The sequence below is a fragment of the Dermacentor albipictus genome, chromosome 2, assembly GCF_038994185.2.
Source record: "Dermacentor albipictus isolate Rhodes 1998 colony chromosome 2, USDA_Dalb.pri_finalv2, whole genome shotgun sequence".
NCBI classification, from domain to species: Eukaryota; Metazoa; Arthropoda; class Arachnida; order Ixodida; family Ixodidae; genus Dermacentor; species Dermacentor albipictus.
Genome location: NC_091822.1, coordinates 30,660,916 through 30,679,726, shown reverse-complemented (window position 1 = coordinate 30,679,726; position 18,811 = coordinate 30,660,916). Strand labels below are relative to the sequence as shown.

The following is an 18,811-nucleotide window of genomic DNA, read 5'->3' as shown; positions in this document are numbered from 1 at the left end:
TATTAGAAAATATTAGACTCTCTACGCATCTTTTTTATTCGTATTTGAGAATGTTGGACTCGATTTGCAATGGGTCATACCATTTCTTTAAAGATATTTTATTCGCTGTGTATTTTACTAACCCCAGACTTCGGTTTTCTTTCTGAATAAATGAAACACTGCTCCTTACTATTGAAACTGGATTAAGTCGTTTTTCACTTTTTGATATGCTTACTAGAGAGTGATAGCATCGGGCAATGTCAACCTGTCTTGACATAAAACGATGAAGTTGTGTCATTCAGTGAATTTCGCAAAGGCACTCAGATAAAACTTGGAAATCTTGGGGAATTTGGAAATGTCAACTTGGTAGCCACCCTGACTTTGCTCAAGGTGCATTAACTTGAATGTTCTTTGCATTTGCAGGTGCCCATTGTGATTGGTGGAGTGCGTGGAACTGGCCACTGCTTACGTCACATGCTTCTCAACTCTGAGGAGCTGCCACAAGTACTACTGACAACATTTGCCAAGGTAGGTGGAGCCACAGGCAGGGAACGCTACATTCTTGTGTGCTCAGTGCTCCTGGAAGCCAGTGCACTGATTTGAAATCTGATACATTGCTGCTGATCAGAAGGACAGGCATATTTAGTTACAGAGGTGAACAGTGCACAAGAACCAGCGCATTTATCATGAAAATTTCCCTGACAACAAAATTGTAAAAAATTTGAGGAACATTTCTGGCTCTTGGCAACATACATCACCATTCCCATTTGGGCCTCTGCATTGCACACTGGCAAGTCTGATCTTGAAAGCATTAGACAGTGCGGGCTGTATGTATGAGTACCATGCCTGCGGTTGTCCCTGAAATACAGTTAAACATTAATGTAATGATGGTAAAATTTACATGTTATCTAGATTCAAAGCTGCTCCATTACGCCGGCCGCTTTTTGCCAACCTTGTGTGCAATTTAAAAGGTATGTTTGCAAACAGTCACGTGTAATTCAACAATTTGACCACTGGCACTCATTCCATTTATTGCCAGTCTTCCTTCACACGAGTAAAATTTGGTTACATTGAAATTGCAGATGAACATTTTACTATACAGTAGACGACAGATTGTTTGGACTCCAAAAATTCAGACATGATGGATATTCTGAATTTCATATATAGTCATAGTCAGGGATGCCATAAAGCTAATGCATTCTCGTGAACGGCAGGTGATAGACTGTGATGTATCCTTTGTAGAGGTCACAAAGCACGCACCTGACCTCGAAATCGCTATGCATATCCGTGAACTTCAATCTAAGTACAGGTGCTCCGAATACTACACAGACGCGTCAAAATCACTTGCTGGTGTATCTTATGCTGCTGTTGGTCCCTCTCTTTCTAAATCTGATTTAACCCGCAAACAAGTATCTTCACTGCAGAAGCCTATGCAGTACTGTCTGCAGTAAAACATATACAGAAATTCAAACTCGACAGAGCAATTCTATACACAGACTCGCTAAGTCTCGTAAAAGCGTTAATTTCATTACAAAAGCTCAAAAATCCTGTTTTCATTGAACTTTACTCCCTCTTATGCAGTATTTATCTATCACATATACATGTAGTAATATGCTGGGTACCTGGCTATAGAGGTATTGAGGATAATGTACTGGCTGATAAAATGGCCACATCACTCACATCATAAACACTTTTCCTACAGCTGCTGTCCTTGTCACAGATATGAAGCCTTTCTTGCGCAAGAAACTGCGACAACACTCACAACGCATGTGGAATGCATAAATAAACAATTAACTGCACGTTATAAAGCCACAGTTAGGTTTTTGGCCCTCCCCAACAAAATCACGGTGAACAGATGTCCTATTCTGCCGCCTCAGAATAGGGCACACATTTGGTCTCACAATTTTCTGCTTACTGGAAATGAACCCCCAAGCTGTGGTCGATGTGGTGAGAGGCTGACCATCCTCCACGTCCTCTTGGAGTGTCGCAAAGCTGAATCTGAAAGAAAGAAGCATTTTCCTCTTGCATATCGTTATTGCGTACCTCTTCACCCAGCAATGTTTCTTGGTAAAGAACCATTTTTCAACACCAAAGTAGTCCTCAATTTTTTAAATGAGGTTGTCCTAGATGTTATAAGCCCAATAAATTCGTAGCGCATCCTCTTTCCAGAGGATGCCGCTGTGATAGTTGTCTTATATAGCACATGCCTCCAGGCCCTTGTGTCTCAAGGGCTCTAACGAGGCCGTGGTGCCCTAGTGAATTTTAGAAACTTATGCAATTTTTAATATCGTATCATTATTTTGAAATGCACCGTAATGCTCATAGTACACGTCCTTTGTCATCGCCATAATTTTATTACACGTACATTTTACGCACTTTACAGCGACTATATTTTAGGCCCCTTTACAGCCACGTCACATCAACCTCATAGAACCCATCACTCCACTGTGAAATCACTAACACTTACATGGTGCTCTTTGGCCATACCTGGCTCTTGCACCAATAAAAATCGCACATTAATTAATTCAACTTGGACCACTGGGTTGGCGTAAGAAGCTAGGTAGATAAGTAGATAGGCTCAAAACACCTGAAAGTAGGCAAAGAATTCTAATCACATTAAAGCTCCCGTGAATTCAAACTACAAAAACAATGCAAGGGTCATTTCTAACAAGCTCTCTCACTCCCACGCACTGCTTTTCGGAGAAATCCAAGCCAAAGGCGAAGGTTCAATGCGTCGCTACTACCATAATGTTGCGTGTGGTAAAAATGACAAGGAAAGACGTGAGGAGCCAAGACCATAGTGGAGCAAGCAGTGCCCTCCTTTCCTATCCAGCTTAAGAAGAGCAAGAAGGACACCCCTGCACATGCTTGATTACATTACCAGATGCTTACCTACGCATCCCCCCTTCCTCTTAGAGCATGCTTGCTCGTGTTGCATGCTCAACTTCCCCCTCTTCCTTCCCCGCTACTACATCCTTGACCACGTTACCGTGCGCTCACATGCACCCCATTTCTAGCGCTCATTTGATCAGGTTCTCCAACATGGGGCACGTGGGAAGATGCATGGTGCACATCAAGCCACCATCCTTCTCTGCTCAGAATGACAGAAAGCTGAGCTAGTTGGTAAGGATTCATTATGCAAAAAGGGGAGGCGTGCAGACAGGACACAAGAGAAGAGAAATGGACAACACGAACGCCGTTCGCGTTGACCAGCGTTCGTATTGTCCACTACTATTGTGTCCTGTCTGCACGCCTCACCTTTTTGCATAATGAATTCTCAGCTCGCTTTCGCACATTTCCCCTCGCACCCACAGTAAATGGCACACGAGCAAGAATCTTATTGCACTTCGATGTTCTATGGAACCTAGGCACCTTCCAGCACATGTCGTCACACACAGATGTTGGAAAGACTTTCAATGCGAGCCCGGTGGCTGCTTTGGTTTTGTGCACTGTACTGTACAATTGATAGGGTGCTCACTTTAGTTTCAACTCCGTTTTATCTGAATAAATTTCCGGTTTCTTTGGAGTTAAAATCAATTATATTCTACTGTATAAAAATATCCTGAGTGTACCAAATGTCACAGTTCTTATCAACTAACACGGTGGAAGCCGCTCACATTATTGAGCTCTGGGAACACGTCAGTACTGACAATGACAGAGGTGGTGCTTTGATGATGGAGTTTCTGAAGCAGATAGTGCTGCCTCAATCTGCTAAAAGGTATTCGACAAGGCGATTGTTGTTGTGGCAGACGGCAGGATTGGGCAATGGAGGCAATGAGATTGACAATAGCCCATCTTCGACAAAGACCCGAATATTCACGAAAAGTCCGCTGTCATTCATAGAGTCGCTCATTGATTTCGCACACGCGGAAGGATTGCCGTCAGTGTTCGTGCAGCTGCTGGATGTGATGCTCCGCGGTTGTAAGCATGAAACTGCCGCAAAAGCAAGTTCAGATTTCTATTTCAGCATGCCTCCCACTTGAAATGCTGTTCAGAGGCCTAATAAACATTTTATTTTTCACAACCTACATTCTAAATTTCTATTCCTTAGGGTAGATGACAAATTTGGGTTCAGAGCTAGAAAGGTATGTTCAGCAGCTTTTTTTGCAGCAGCACAGGTATAGCGATGATTGATTATAAGATAGGATTTTTCTTTATGTTTTTAAGGGGACTGCACTTTATGACAAGTAGATTATTCGTGTCAAATTTTCCAGAAAACCTTGTATCTTATGCAGGTTTTTATGATTCTATCCATAGCAAAACCATTCATTTTTTTCAACAGCAATGCCATAGATATATTGGCGAAAGCACATTGGTTGACACCACATCTATGTTGATATGTCCCCTTCAATTACAGGAGCATAGTAGCAAGATATAGCTAAACAGTTAAATTGTTCCTTGTGATGGTATAGACTCCTCTAGTATGGCATTTAAGAGGTGTCAGAGATGTGGTTGTTAGGCCACATTACGTCAGCTATCCTCTTGAATGTTTATCATTGTTTTCTCTGTTTATAGTCGCAGCTTTCTCCTTTGCATGTGGTGGCCTTGAGCTCTGCCATTCCTTCCCGCCCCGTTGTTGGCGCACAGTGATGGTTAAGTGAAGCGCCTTGCGACCATCGGTTTGCCTTAGCGTGCCCCTTCTCCATGCAGTGCCTGAACCACGGGAGCAACGAAGTGAAGCAGCTGGTGGCCCAGACCGTGCAGTGGCTGTCGCGCAGCCTGGACAATGGCGTGCCCCCACAACTGCTGCGAACACTGGTGCCCCAACTGGTGAACGGAACCAAGGAGAAGAACACCATGGTGCGCGCCAACAGCGAGTACGCCCTGGTCGCCCTGCTCTACCTGCGCACCTCCACACAGGGGCTCGAGGTGAGTGCTTGCTCCTGTCTGCACAAACACTGTGTGGCACAAACTAAATCGAAATTTGCACAGTCTTGTGCAGTGCACACAAACTCCCACAACAGTAGCTTAGTGTGTGATTTATATAATCTGTGTTTATGCACTTGTTCAGCTGCCATTTCTTTACAGGGAACCTTCTGCTGTTGCTCAGTGTGGATGTGGCATTCTGCTGCTGAAAACTAGGTTGTGAAAACTAGGTTGTAGGTTTGATCCCAGTCGCAGTGGCAGATCTTAAGGGGGCGGGGGAGATGCAGGCTTTTCAGGACCGAGAAATCGCGAAAAAAAGATTTTTCACGTTCGTCATATTCATAATTATTGGGGTCCCTTCCACCCATATTCAAAGTTTCAAGACATTGAGATGCTTAGTATTTAATAAATTGTCAAATAAATGATGAAGCTCAACTTGGTTTCTCACGAAAACATTGCAGAAAGCGCCAATTTGCAGCTGCTGCATTTCGTAGCCATCCACCATTACGTGGCTATGTTGGCCTCGCTTGAAAGAGTAACCCTTTAGCTCTTTTTCCTGCTAAAAATTAGCCTTATGGGTTGCGTCAATACAGTCAAAAGCGCTAAAAAGTAAAAAAGGAATGCAAGCCCGTCATTGGCTGTTTGTCATCACGTGGCAAAACGGAGGCTTCTCATTGGCCCGCGCAGCATGTGCAATGTTCAGCTGCATGCACGCCCGTACTTTATTCGTGCGTGCTGCCATTTTGGGAGCAGATAAAGACTTGTGCAAAAGTGGGATATGTCACCATATCGAAAGTACTGCACCATCCACCAGGTCAGGAAATGCATTAAAAGGCTAGCAAACTCGGTCGTTTCGCCAATGGATGTTAACATCAGGCAACGACGTGCTATCGGAAGGAGAATCAGTAGACGAGACGAGACGATGGCTGGCTCAACAACATCGGGCAAGTTTGCAATGCCCACTGCCGGCTTCCTTGGAAGTAGGAGCCAGGAACAGCGACAAAGAATTGATGCAGCATTCCTCAGCAAGGATGATCGCAATCAGCTCCAAGCAAAGGCGGCCAAAGAAATTGGTGATTATCGTCTTTCTCGGCCACCAAGCAGAAGCTGCGGACATTCGCAACGTGCTATGACACGGACCTGTCGCCATTGACCTTGACATACACTATCGTCGACATCGCTGCTGTCAATGAACTGCTTTGCAAGACTGCATGACAGGAGTATGGAGGGAGTGTTTCTATTGGCAGAGGTGCAATCATTACAGCATTGCGGTGCTACTGAGCCTGAAATGCGACTTTTGCTGTGGTTTGGAAACAAATGGAGTCACAGCGCATGTTAGGAACGGCAAGATCCAACCCATTTGAGATGAACATTTTTGTGGCCTGTGCTGTTCAGTGTACCAGAAATGGGCAAACAGCGCTATCCCACAGAGGCCTGCAGCACATGACATACCAAGGCCATTTGAAGGGAAGACTAAACCCAGCTGCAATGGAGCCTTGTGAAAGGGTGCTTGCTAACTCTGCTTCACCAGTAAAGGAACTTTACAAAGTGCTGAATTTCAGAAATACTGGAAACGTTGCACTTTGTTTCTGTGGCACCTGGATGACTGGAGGCCATCTTTCTTATATTGGTGTGAGTAATCGAGTTGTTTTCAGGATATGGTGCTGGATTTCAGGGTATACCATCAAACTTCTGCCTAGGCTGCAAACATACCCCACCAAAGGAAGGTCATGGGTACAGTGCCTGGAAAGCAAATCATGTGTGCCAGAAAAATGCTGATAGTAAATCGGGCCACATGGAACCAGAGGCACTCGTTGCCCTCTTTTAGTGCTCTCGGTCAGGCCATGGTTTGCACTGCACCACAATGCTTTGCAATGGAGACAGCAGATTTTTCTGTGCACTCGAAGAGGCTAAAATGTATGTTTATATGGATATCGAGAAGGAAGACCATTAACCATGTGCAGAAGCGCATGACCACTGCTCTTCATGACCTCATCTATAAGCACGAAACAGTGTGGCAAGAGTCTGAGCCGCAAAAGTCAACGGACCAGTGACCTGATTACAAAGCTCGCCTGTTATTATAGCTGGGCACTGAAGTCTAATGTGGGCAACATAGATGGCATGCACAAAGCAATAATGGCAACCTATCATCACATATGTTCAACTGATCAGCACCCAAATCACAGCCTGCGCCCAAGTGGTGCCAACTCATGGTGCAAACAGAATGCTGATACTGCTAGGGAATCGCTTTCCAACACTGCAGCTTGCCAGTGCATATTAGTAAGGCACTCCTGCCTGTCTATGAACGACTTGCTGACAAAAAACTTGCAGCACTGCCGCAGAGGCAAGACACAAAATGCGAACGAGTCTCTGCAGTCTGTGACCTGGTCCCTCATGCTGAAGGCCAAACAGCCGAGCATAACCGGTTCCAGGCATAAAAAAAAACGACGCTGCTACTTTCTGCATCCTAATAAATTAGAAATGATTTCTCATCTAAAACCATAATTAAACTGCAGAAGAGTGCACTTGTCATTTCTTTTGCAGATGTCTATGAGCGACGTGACATTTATGCCTGGGCATCCTTATCAACACACAATCTCGCTGAAACACCGTGCACTCGCATGCTGGCTTCTTTTGGGCACAGTGCGTGGGCTTATCGCACCTGCTGAAAAGTGCGAATAATCTTGCTCAAGGTCACAAGTAACACTTCGTGACCACATTGATGTGTCACTGACAGCGTCCTAGATAAGAGAGAGAAAAAAAGAGATTTCAGCTTTCGGCTTACCCCTGCTGTGTGAGGCCACAACAAAGCAGCGACAAGCACATGAGCAAGTGCGTGCGAGCGGTGATAGACAGAAACAAAGGGGTGAGATAAGCAGAGGCTCGGCCCAGCACGACATCTGGCTCAGCTAGTGTGCTCCCTGTGGTTGAAAACGACACTGCTGCCACTGCCCCATTGGTTTTTCACTGCTATTTTCGAAGTTGAGATTTCAAGATATGTGGAGCACGGTGCATAATTTTTTTTTATGAGAGCTGAAAGACACATGGGTTGACACCATGGCCAGAAAAGAATTTCGACTTAATTTATATTTTAACATGTCAGAGTTCATGTGAATGAGTGTTTACTGTACCGTATTTATTTGAGTACAGTCAATGAGTGATTTTATGGACAGCGATAATTTGAATATGCTTGACTATTTGGAGAGTGACACAGCACCGCTACTAGTCTTATAGACTTAATGTGTAAGGACAACTGAAATTTCGGGCACCTTACAGTGCATGACGCAATAATTCGGACTCCGACTATATGATTGTGTGCTAATATAGCCACCAGGTCAATCAGAAATATAAATATTTCATTTTGAGACATTGCCAGCCTGGTCTTTGGCTATGTCATTGGTGCTCTACGAGACCGAAACTAGCAAAGCCTTGTCACTCTAGTAGTCGGCAATGAGAATTTGGTGCGTGCATTGTCTGTACTGGGGTCTGCCTGCACACAGCAAACATGCATTGACAAACTTCGGCCATTTCCTTGGCCGATCACTATGAAAGATACTTTCATCTACTGGCGGCAGTGTTTGTGCACTGTGGTAAGATGGTGTGCTTGGCACTGTGCCAAGAATTGTGTCGCTCGCGGATGCCGATGCATGTTGCGCTCTAGTCACGCAATATTGAAGGATCCAAGCCCACCCTTTTTTCTGGTATAAAGTCGCTTATTATTGGGCGAATCTGTGATTTCAGACTCCGGATTATTCGGACGTTTGCAGTCCCTGTCAAGTCTGCATAATCAGTTGGCAACTGTCTAAATATAAAGCATTTCTCATCTAGCACTCTTATGTTAAACTTCTGTCCCTGGAACTTATGTGCCAGCTCGTTGGGTTTGTTTACTCTTCGAGCAAGTCAGCAGCAGTACCGTCTTTTCGTGATCTAGTTCTTAGGCAGCACCAGGAATCCTAGCAATTAAAGGTTACTGAGATGTGTATTATTTGAGATGTTTTCTGTGTTAGATTGGGAATGAAGTAAAACTTCTGAGCCGCATAGTCATTGGCCAGTTCTTTGGACAGCAAAAATTCAGACGTGCAATTATTCAGACATCTCAGATCAACACTAGCCCTATGCACTAATGCGTAACAATGGTAATAATTTTGGACGCGTTAAGAGGAAGCTTTAGCTCGAGCCCAACTCCGATGGCGCCTATTCAAACACATGGAAACCGCTTTTCTGGGATAACCACTCGGCCAATTTTAAAGATTTGTTGCATTTGAGATGGAAAGTTAAGTACTAGGGACTGTGGGAAGCAGAGTTTCGATTTAGGGCCTGAATTTCATTAATGGAATTTTTAAAAATTGGTAGATTTGAAAAGAATAGAAGCACATAGTTTACAAATTCGTAGCTCTTCACCAAGAACAGATATCGCAGTTCTGTAATCTGCATCCATTAGAGCGTCCAAAGCAGGCATGTTTGATATGCATCAGTTTCATATCACGTTTGAATATATCAATTTTGTCCACTTTAGAACTACTATTAGGTGCAGTGTACAGAATTGTGATATTGTTTTTCATTGCTGAATTAGAGTTATAAACTTAATCATTTCGTCTCCTGAAAATTCACAATTTTTATCAACGACCTAACTAAAAAATTTGCAACTAACCTAAAAGGGATACAATTGGTTTTATTGATGTTTCCTGTAGCAATGATCAATCAACCAAACCAGACAAGCCACCTTGCACTAACGTTAGTTGTGTATTGCGATGTATAAGCCATATGTATTGCTAAGAAGGCAAAACAATGCAGAGATGGAGCTCAACACCATAGTGCTCTAGCATTGTGCTAATGCATCGTACAGTGCTGTAGGATTTTACATGTAATATCCCAACAGGAGCCTTTTTTTAAGGGTCCACAAATGATGATGATGATGATTGGCTTTAGTGATTCTCTCTCAACTAGCCCAAGCATCCACTCTTGCTTAATCTCATTCGAATGGGTACTTATACTTGGTCTATGCTACATAAAGTGTAGAGAATCTTTATTAAGGAGAGGTGCTTCGCAAAACTTTCTTTTATTACTTACACTATAGGTTTCAAAATTCAGCCAATTATAGAGTTTTCTATGCAGATTTCAAATATGTTATGACTTTTTGTGTAGTTATAGTGTTTGAGTTATGTGATGGGGGGCACAACGGTAAAAGATAGTCATCTTTGTGAGCACTTCTTTAGGTACAAAATTTTTTACAGAAAGCATTGTGCTGTAGCTTGTTTAGCTCTTTGTAGATCACCAAGGGCTGATATGTAACCAAACAGCATGTACAATTACTAGAACTATGCAAAAAGATTAGAGCATTTCAACTAATTTTTTTCCCTTCGAATAACCTTGTACAGTGAAACCTTGTTAAACCGTAGTTGTCCAGAGCTCGGAAAAGTATGTACTAAACGGTAGTACTGTTTAACCGAACTAGCATGAGATCAACCACTTACCTGTCAAAAACGGAACTAAGAGAGAGTGCGATGAAAGGGGGGAAAAAATGCAGTGTTTGTTCACTTCGCGCGACAAAAGTGTTATTTTCGTTTGATGCCGTGGCAGCCTAGCAACGACGACAGCGGCCTCAAACTTACTGAAGCTGCGAGGCAGCTTTTCAGCCAGCCCCCTCTTCTCGACAAACACTCGCATGGCAGATTCCTTGTTGGTGTTATGTATGCTCCGCGCACTCGCACGGTAGCGCTGCAGAAGTCGCGGGGCGCCTTTTCCATTAGAGGTAGCTGTTCTCGTCGCGATGATTGCATTCATGCGGCTGACGTAACGCGCAGCTTCTGCCACTCTCAGGCCTGAATCGCCCCTGCTGTCGCTTTCCGTGTCGTCCTCATCGCTGTTGCTAGCCGACACTTCGGCAGCAACAGAAGCAATGAAGGTGAAAAGTCGGACCTCGTAGCCGACATCCCTTCACGGTCGCCGCAGCACAGTCGAGCAACTTCTTTGCATTCTAAATGCCACACACCGTAGTCAACAGCAGGTCCCTGTCGCGTGCCAGCGCTGACTTCTTTGTGTCACGTTCGATAGCACGAATGATGTCTAATTTTTCTTCTATGCTGAGCATCCGCCGTCTTTTTTATCCGAGCTTCGGCATGACGCGAGCCCTCGCATGCACGACGCCACAACTCTCTCTGGCACACCGCCAAAATGATGTTGATGTTGACATGGCTTCACACGCGAACACACAAGACGCTTGGAGGCCGTTGTACCAATCTCTGAGGCTTGTTGTTCGTCCGGGCTGCCCGTTGGAGACGACGCACCGCCATGTTTGTTTGACGAAGAGTGGAAACACTACATGTTAACCGATACGTATGCAATAAGCTTGTACGGTTTATGTGGATACAAAACACATTATGTTCAATGGCCGCTGAGTTGGGGATTTGACTTTACTACTTTTAAAACGAAACTAGTGTTTAAGCGAGTACGGTTTAACAAGGTTTTACTGTACGTTTGCTACTACTGCTGGGAGATATTGCAATTTCAACTAGGTGTCAGCACTGTACATACCTTCAAAAGTATTTACACGTGCACTTGTTTATCTTTATCAGACGACCACGTTTCACTGCCTAACAAATGTTATTGCACAGCGCAGAACGCGCCTGCATGTATCAGAAGTTTCTGGAGTGTTATCGATGGTTCCTCCCGCTGTCTTTCACCAAACCTTGCGTAATCTGATTGCATGTATGCGCGACGCGAACAGTGTAGAACTTTGTGAAAGACACGCGGGTCCCAGCAATTACTCTGGAACATCCGACGACTGATGTATAAAAGCCAATGCACTTGACCTGCTGATGAGATGTCCGACGATCGCCGACTGTGTTCGCTGCTATTGTTGTGCTTTAAGTGTAGCCTGTTTTTGTGGGCACGGGTTTGCCCAATAAAAGTTAGTTTTGTCTTTCACAGTATTGCTATTGTGTTCTTTAACGTCACTACCACATGACAGTATGCATGCCAAATTTTGTTAGTGTAAGACAATTCTAAATGTACAAGGTTATGTTCATGTTATTGCAAAAAAGACTTGTTGAAGTATCCTAATGTTTTCTTCATAGTTGCAGTAATTGTAGATGCTGGTTGAATATATGTTGGCACTTAGCAGTCTACAAAGAGCTTAATAAGCTACAGAACAACGCTTCTTGCAAAAACATATTACACAATAAAATTCCCACAATATCACTATTTTGCAAATTGTGTAAGACATAACTCAAGAACTGCAGTGGCGACACAGAAACTAATCACATATTCGAAATCTGCTTGTAATGCTCTCTAAGTGGGTGGATTTTCAAATCTCTAGTATAAATATTTTTAAAAAAATTTCGAGCAGCGTCTCCCCTTAAGTGTAATTGGTCGCCATGAAAACAACTGCTCTAGTTTGCTCGGTACCGTACAGTGGTGCTCACTTCATAACTCAACAGTGCAATCCTCTATTTAGCTGGCATAAATGCAGACCAAAAACGCTACTCCACCTTATGTCAGCTTTTGTACTTTTAATTGGCACACTTAATCCACTCTTTGATCAAGTGAAGTTGCCTGCACGATGTAGTCTGTTGAAAGTGTCAAATGATGAGCTAAAATTGGTATATAACAAGATACAGAGCAACCATGTGTCCACACACTCCCCCTACTGTGCTCGCAGGAGTGCCTAGCGGTACTTGACCCAGGGGCGAGAGAGTCCCTACAGGATGTGTACACCAAGGTGCTGCGCAAGGTCGCCTCCCATCCAGAGCCGAAGGAGGAAGACCTCGACGATGGAGTTCTCTCCTGATTGTCTCCCTTGTCCTTCCCTCCCCAGTCCTCTCCCCTCAACAATGCACAGATTAAAAAAGAAAGGATGTGTGTAAAGTTTTATTTCAGCCTTGATCTGTGGTGTTCCCATTTGGTGTCTGTACACTTTGTGACCATTGTGGTAGACAGCGGTGGCCATTCCACCACCAGCGTCAGTGTAACATTTGTGGTACCAAGTGCCACTGCACTTGGAAGCACAGATGTCATACTTTGATTTAATGTACAATACAGCAAACACAATTGCACTTGACTCTTTATTACAAGCTTCACTGATAATTTTATGTGGTCATGACACACTAGACATTCTATCGTGTGCGGTATCTGCACCCGTGCTGCACTGTGTGAAGCACACACTGTTTGCAGCTCTTGTTTACATGAAGGTGCATCGTGCAGTGCACCAAAGTAATGATTGATTAATAGGGTTTAACATCCCAAGGCAACACAGAAGCTAGGAGAAATTATTTAATAGAGGGCTCCTGAATATTTTGGTCACCTGCGGCCACCTCATTTCATGGGCTCCCACTGCCTACGCAACTTATTCATGAACAATTCGACAAGCAAACACATGAAGGAAGGAAATCAACCCAGATAATACTGCTTGCATGTCATTCTCTGTAGATAAAAAAAGGAGTAAAGGAAGGAAGGCATTATGACTGAATTGATAATAATGATGAAATAATGAATACATATACGTATGTGCATACACAAAACTTGATTATATGGGTTTGTTTCAATGGTTTACATCTGTCAATTGCTGATGTCCACTTCTTTAGTTGTTTACCCAAATATGTTAGTCGATTACTCGAAAAAGAAATTGGGCAATGGGGGTGTTTGAGTGCGACGATTACGTGGATAATAACGATATATCTTGGTACACGAAAAGACCACCTACTGGAAATTACGTGTCTCAAAACTTGGCTGGGCGTCTGAACACGTGGCATTCAGTTTGTTACGCGCGGTTTGGAATGCAGCCATCCGCACTTTACGTTGCAGTTGGGGAAATAAAGACTCGCTCGCTGTTTGCTGCTAATATCCTATCGTTCAACCAGCGTCACGTAGAATAGAGCAAACAATACTTTGCGAAATACATCGCACCTCACCGCGTGGGGAAAGCAAGTTTCCAGATATCGTCGTGCGAACCTGGGAACTAGCAGAGGGTGAGGGCAAGTTCTGTGTGCACTTCGAAAACTCTTCCACAGTCACCTGTGAAAAAAAGTGAGAACACAGGCAATTCCTGGCTTCTTCTGTTATCTGCAATTCTCATTTGCGCAATGGCACAATAGCCTAACCTGCTGGCTATCTGGCATGCAGTCATGATACACCATGCACGGCACCTTCCTTCTCTTTCTTTTTCTCCCAGCGAAGCTGTTGGAACCACGTTGAAGGTCTGGTTGCAGACACATGTGCTTGAAGGAATGTGGGGTAGGCGCTGCAACTAGACCGAGTCAAACACTCAAATCTGGAGGAAGAATCCTTCCGTGCTTTGCCTGCTTTGTAATGTTTAGTGGCACCACATTTGATAAATGTTGGAACTGACGTGAAGCAGCGTAATACTTTTTGCACAGATGGTGCCACCAGTGAAAAATGCCTGTGAGATTTACTATTCATTGGAAATCTTTTGTTTCAAGCCCTGTTTAACAAAACTTATAGAGTGTTAGTAATTACAAAACATTGTATGACTCTACCAATGTGCAACAGTTGTAAATTAGCGTGTACCTGTAAAAGAATGTCACTTTGCACTGACCTGGCCAGAAGAAAAATTACCTAAATTCACTGCTCCCTTGCAGATTCTTTAATAAACATAAAACATTTTTCATAGAATCACAGAGAAGGACTCGCTGCTTGATTGTTGAAAACTTTAGAGTTTCTGCTTGAATAGTTTTGCCCCTTCGGTAATGTGTGACAAAGTATAGCCAGAAATTGCCAATTCGAAGTAATAATAACTCATGAACTGTTCAATAGAACACAAAACAACTTCGTATAGATCATTCGTGCACCGTCGACTAAAACCGCTAAATATTGTTGTCCTGCACTGAAAAGGAAAGAAAAGATATTCATTCATAAACTTTTATTGTTTTGCCCATAATTATTAAAGCCTACATAAATTTCTCATTGCTTTACACCTAATATGTCTTCGTAGAAACCTTGTATAAAATTCCGTTTAGAGGCACAGCAAACGGCACTTTTCTTATGTTGAACAGTTTTGCTGGAAACGCAGTACAGTGAAGGCTAGTACAGAAAAGACACTGTTTCTTGCAATCACTGTTTTGTTTGCCGCCATTTGACACTTCAGGCTGAGCGATAATACCACATGTCATTAGAAAGCACAGAAAGTCGGATTTCTAATGCAGTGTAATTCACATTCATCCAATGAGCGCAGAAATCATAGCGTGTCCGCAAACAATAACTAAAATGCGGAGCGCGTGCGAGGGAATGGGACCGCCACTTTAATCTGCGTATTAGATACTTCGATGCACTCTGAAATAGAAGACTAGCGCTCTTTTTCAAGGACAAAAATAGCGATTATTAGCAGACCTCAGCTAGGTCTGCGCGGCACCCGTAATCTATTAGCCACTAAGAAAATTGCAAGAACTGCGCAGTGGCCTCAAAGCGAGCGTTTGAAACATAAAAATAAATATGTGCGCAGGCTGCCGGGCCGTGAGTGTGACGCCAACTGCACGACAGCGCCTCCGAGGCCCAGCAAGTGTTCTGGCGGTAAATTAGTAGAAAAAAAAATGTTCCTCTTACTCAGTAGGAGCTGTCGAAGTCGCACCTTCCGCAAGAATACCGTGTGCTCGGCTATCCTGATCCAGTGGTAGTACAGGTGGTTCTGGCGACAATCACCTTCAGGGCCAAGCAGCACGAACACGGGCAGACGCGCACAAGAGGAGAAATCAGGGCAGCACCATCGCTGAGTATCCACTGAATGATGCAGTGTGGCGGGAAAGAAGGTAGACACAAAGCTTATCTGCACATGTTCAGGTATGGCAGCGCCATCTCTTAATCAGGCACACATGCCGGAGTAGGCAGGAGATAATTATTTAGGCATATCGTTTCTTCTTTATTCTAGTCAATTCGAAGGCTGCCTCGCACATGCGCTTCCACTTTTATTGATGTGCCAAGCCTCGAAAATTAGATGCATTTTTTTCGTTCTTATGGCTATACAAAACAGCGCATTCATGCTTTTGGCATGGATGAATGTGCTGTTTTGTAGAGGCAAAAGAACGAAAAAACATGTCTAATGTGCGAGGTTTGGCATATCAATTCTGGAAGTGCATGTGTGAGCCAGCGATGAATTGACTTGCATAAAGAAGAAATGAAATGCCTAAAAGTTCTCGCATTGGCCGGCACGTGTGCCTGATTAACAGGCGGCGCTGCCATACCTGGACATGCGCAGCTAAGTTTTGTGTCCACCTTCTCTCCTGCCACACCGCGTCATTCAGTTAACAGTCGGCGGTGGTGCTGCCTTGTCACCTCCTCTTGTGTTCGTGTCCGCCCGTTTGTGTGTATTCTGTGTGCGTGCTGCTTGGCCCCTGGAGATGATCGCCGCCAGAACTACCTGTACGCCTACTGGATCGGGATAGCGGCGCACGAGGAATTCTTGTGGAAGGTGTGACTTCAACAGCTCCTATTAAGTAAGATGAGATTTTTTTCTACTAGTTTACTGTCAAAACACTTACTAGTCCCTGGAGGCGCTGTCATGCAGGCGACGTCGCACTCGCGGCTCAGCAGCTTGTGCACGTTTTTTTTTTTTTTCCGAGCGTGCATCGTCTGGCCGCTGTGTAGTTGGCCGGGGTCTCCTAATACTTGGCTCCCCCAAAGCTGCTATTTGCCATAAACTTGTGATAAAGGTTGCAAGACCTCTGGAGCAGCCCACAGTTTTGAATCGTGCGGCTTAGTCTGAAGGATGTTTAGAGTGCATCTCTTAGACGCCCGTTCCTGTGGTGAGCGGCGGCAATGGTGTTGTCCGGTGGCATAACCAAGTGAATGATCGAAGGATGAAAGAGCCGGAGCAAATAGTGTCGGCTTAAGAGTGGCGAAAGATTCAAACCTCACAACCCGGATGTTTCATACATGCGGCTAGAAACCACATGTCCTTTGGAGGTTGTGTGCGGCCTATGTAGCCCTCCTGATCATTTCGTTAGCGAACACGTAGCCCTTGTTCAAATTGTATCACGCATCATGCACCTTTGTGGGGCTTCACAAAATGTTGTTCGATCGTACGTAAGCTACCTTCAATGTGAGCTTAGTTTTGGCAGTCAGGCAATGTTCACACAGAGTTCTTGTCAAAAGAAAATTAAAGAAGGATTGCTAGTTAATAGCGAAAGTATCCTTAAATGTGCAAGGCTTTGAACGGGCTTAGAAAACTATCCTATCTTCAGGCGCACCACAGCAGCCTGTAAAAGTTGCATATTATGTGCAGTTTAATGCTCAAAGTCCATTTCCCAAAACGGTGAAGGGGCAGAAACTTGCCAAAAGCATAAACAGGATACTCGTAAAGGTGTTTGTGGTAGCTGCCATAACTGCAGTGGTGGATAATGATGATATGGTGTCCGCCAGGTAAGGCTTGAAAGACCACTGAAAATTATGTAATCAAGCAAATGTACTTACTGTATACTGGGTCATGCATTGTCAGCGTTGAGAACTTCCTTTTTGTGCAAACCAACTATTGGCCTCGAGCTCCACCACTGGAAAAGCTGGCGCCACCGTCGGCGTGACGTGCTATTAGGGATCACGTGGACATAGCGGCCGCGTCGGCTGCTTCGAGAGCGCCTAAGTGAGCTGAAAACGAGAGTTTAAATTCCCTCGTACGCTGCGGTCCTCATTTAGTGGCGAGATTTTCCCGCTTCGAGTGTCTCCTTTACAACGCTTGAAAGCACTAGAATAGGTAGTGGCTGCCTTTGAAGGCGCGCAACATGGTAGGCTACTGCTCGGTGCCGCAGTGCCGGACGTACGCAACGGAGCCGGGTGTCTGCCTTATTCACACGTAGCCGCAGAACAAGAAGTTGTGTGAAGCTTGGCTCGCGAAACATGAAACCAGCAAACAGTCATCCGATACAACTCGGGTATGCCGCAAGCACAGACCCGAGGAAAATTTCTGCTACGGCGCCAAGTCTGCGATGTACGGAAGACGCGCGCTGAGACGCTCGCCCGAGTCCGCTGCCCGACTAATGTCATGACGGTTTGGTCTATGAACTTGTCGATGCTACAGATACTGGCAAGTTCACTGGAATGGAAAGGGAGCAGGTAAGACGCACATTAAAAAAAGGCACGGCATATAGTCATGTTTGTACGTGTTATGACTTAATGCACAGGATTGCAAAAAAGAAGCAGCGGGAATCGCACGCTGAGAACACCGATAAACATACAGTGCGACGCAACTCGAGAAATAATATGGAAACGTCCAAGAGTTTAGAAGAAAAAGATTGCATCGTCGCGAGGTCACATCACAGTCCCCGTATGCGTCGAAGTCTCTACAATGAAATTATTTTGAACAGCTCTGATAGCGCCCACGCAACAATGGTTGTTTGTATACTGTCAAATGCCCATATTCTGCGGCCTAATGCTCATGGCACGGTGCAAAAACGCGCACGCGGCGAAAGCGAAACAGTGCGCGGACAAGCATGCAGACGCGCAGTCGGTCGCTGCGAATCTGTGTGATCACTGCATTGAAGCTTCATTCTGTTACGCTCCATTTAGTTATACAAACACTATTAGAACATATTTCACATAGTTCGCTCTCAGCATTTACCTACCTTTCACGCAAGAAGCCTGTTCGGGAGACTCCATCGCGGCGACCGCGCGCAGTGGCGTTCACTGTATGTATTCGGTAAAGAGATAGCGTCTGTAAACGATTCTGTGCTTTCAGTTTGCCCAAGATTTTTTAGACAGTAAAAAACTCTCGTTTCGAAGGTACTTACAGAAATGTCCGGGAGAGCTCGCGCGTGGTGTCTTCTGTGAGCGCTGACAGCAAAACCTACGAGGAGCGCACCGCGTGACCCCTCATACAGCGAGGCGCTTCCGATAGATGGCGACTCCGTTGCGAACGTAGTTCCCGCGCCTACAAGGGCGCCCCTCGCGGCGGCGAGCGCGGAACCGGCAGGATACGACCGGCCCGCTTGCGTTCGGAAAGCCTATCTGCGCACTGTTTCGCACT

General features: G+C 44.7%; 1 protein-coding gene and 1 long non-coding RNA gene across 4 annotated transcripts in view; one reads left to right on the top strand and one right to left on the bottom strand.

Moving 5' to 3' along the window:
• l(3)80Fj (lethal (3) 80Fj) overlaps positions 1 to 12,717 on the top strand; it is a 372,965-nt gene extending 360,248 nt beyond the window's left edge. For both annotated transcript variants that reach the window (XM_065426472.2, XM_065426473.2), the window contains exons 52-54: positions 403 to 507; positions 4,630 to 4,848; positions 12,506 to 12,717. In XM_065426472.2, the coding sequence (XP_065282544.1) occupies positions 403 to 507; positions 4,630 to 4,848; positions 12,506 to 12,634 (453 nt within the window). In that variant the 3' untranslated portion in view covers positions 12,635 to 12,717. The remainder of the gene's footprint in view (positions 1 to 402; positions 508 to 4,629; positions 4,849 to 12,505) is intronic.
• The window catches only part of LOC135897763 (uncharacterized), a 58,563-nt gene extending 39,954 nt beyond the window's left edge, over positions 1 to 18,609 (bottom strand). Inside the window, exons 1-3 of one of the 2 annotated variants that reach the window (XR_011511995.1) lie at positions 18,576 to 18,609; positions 18,411 to 18,471; positions 1,895 to 1,977 (exon numbers count right to left, since the gene is read on the bottom strand). This is a non-coding gene — a long non-coding RNA (uncharacterized lncRNA). Of the gene's footprint in view, positions 1 to 1,894; positions 1,978 to 7,630; positions 7,826 to 18,410; positions 18,472 to 18,575 lie in introns of those variants that run through there. The other variant, XR_011511996.1, reaches the window with a different exon arrangement.
• Positions 18,610 to 18,811: the final 202 nt, after the last annotated feature.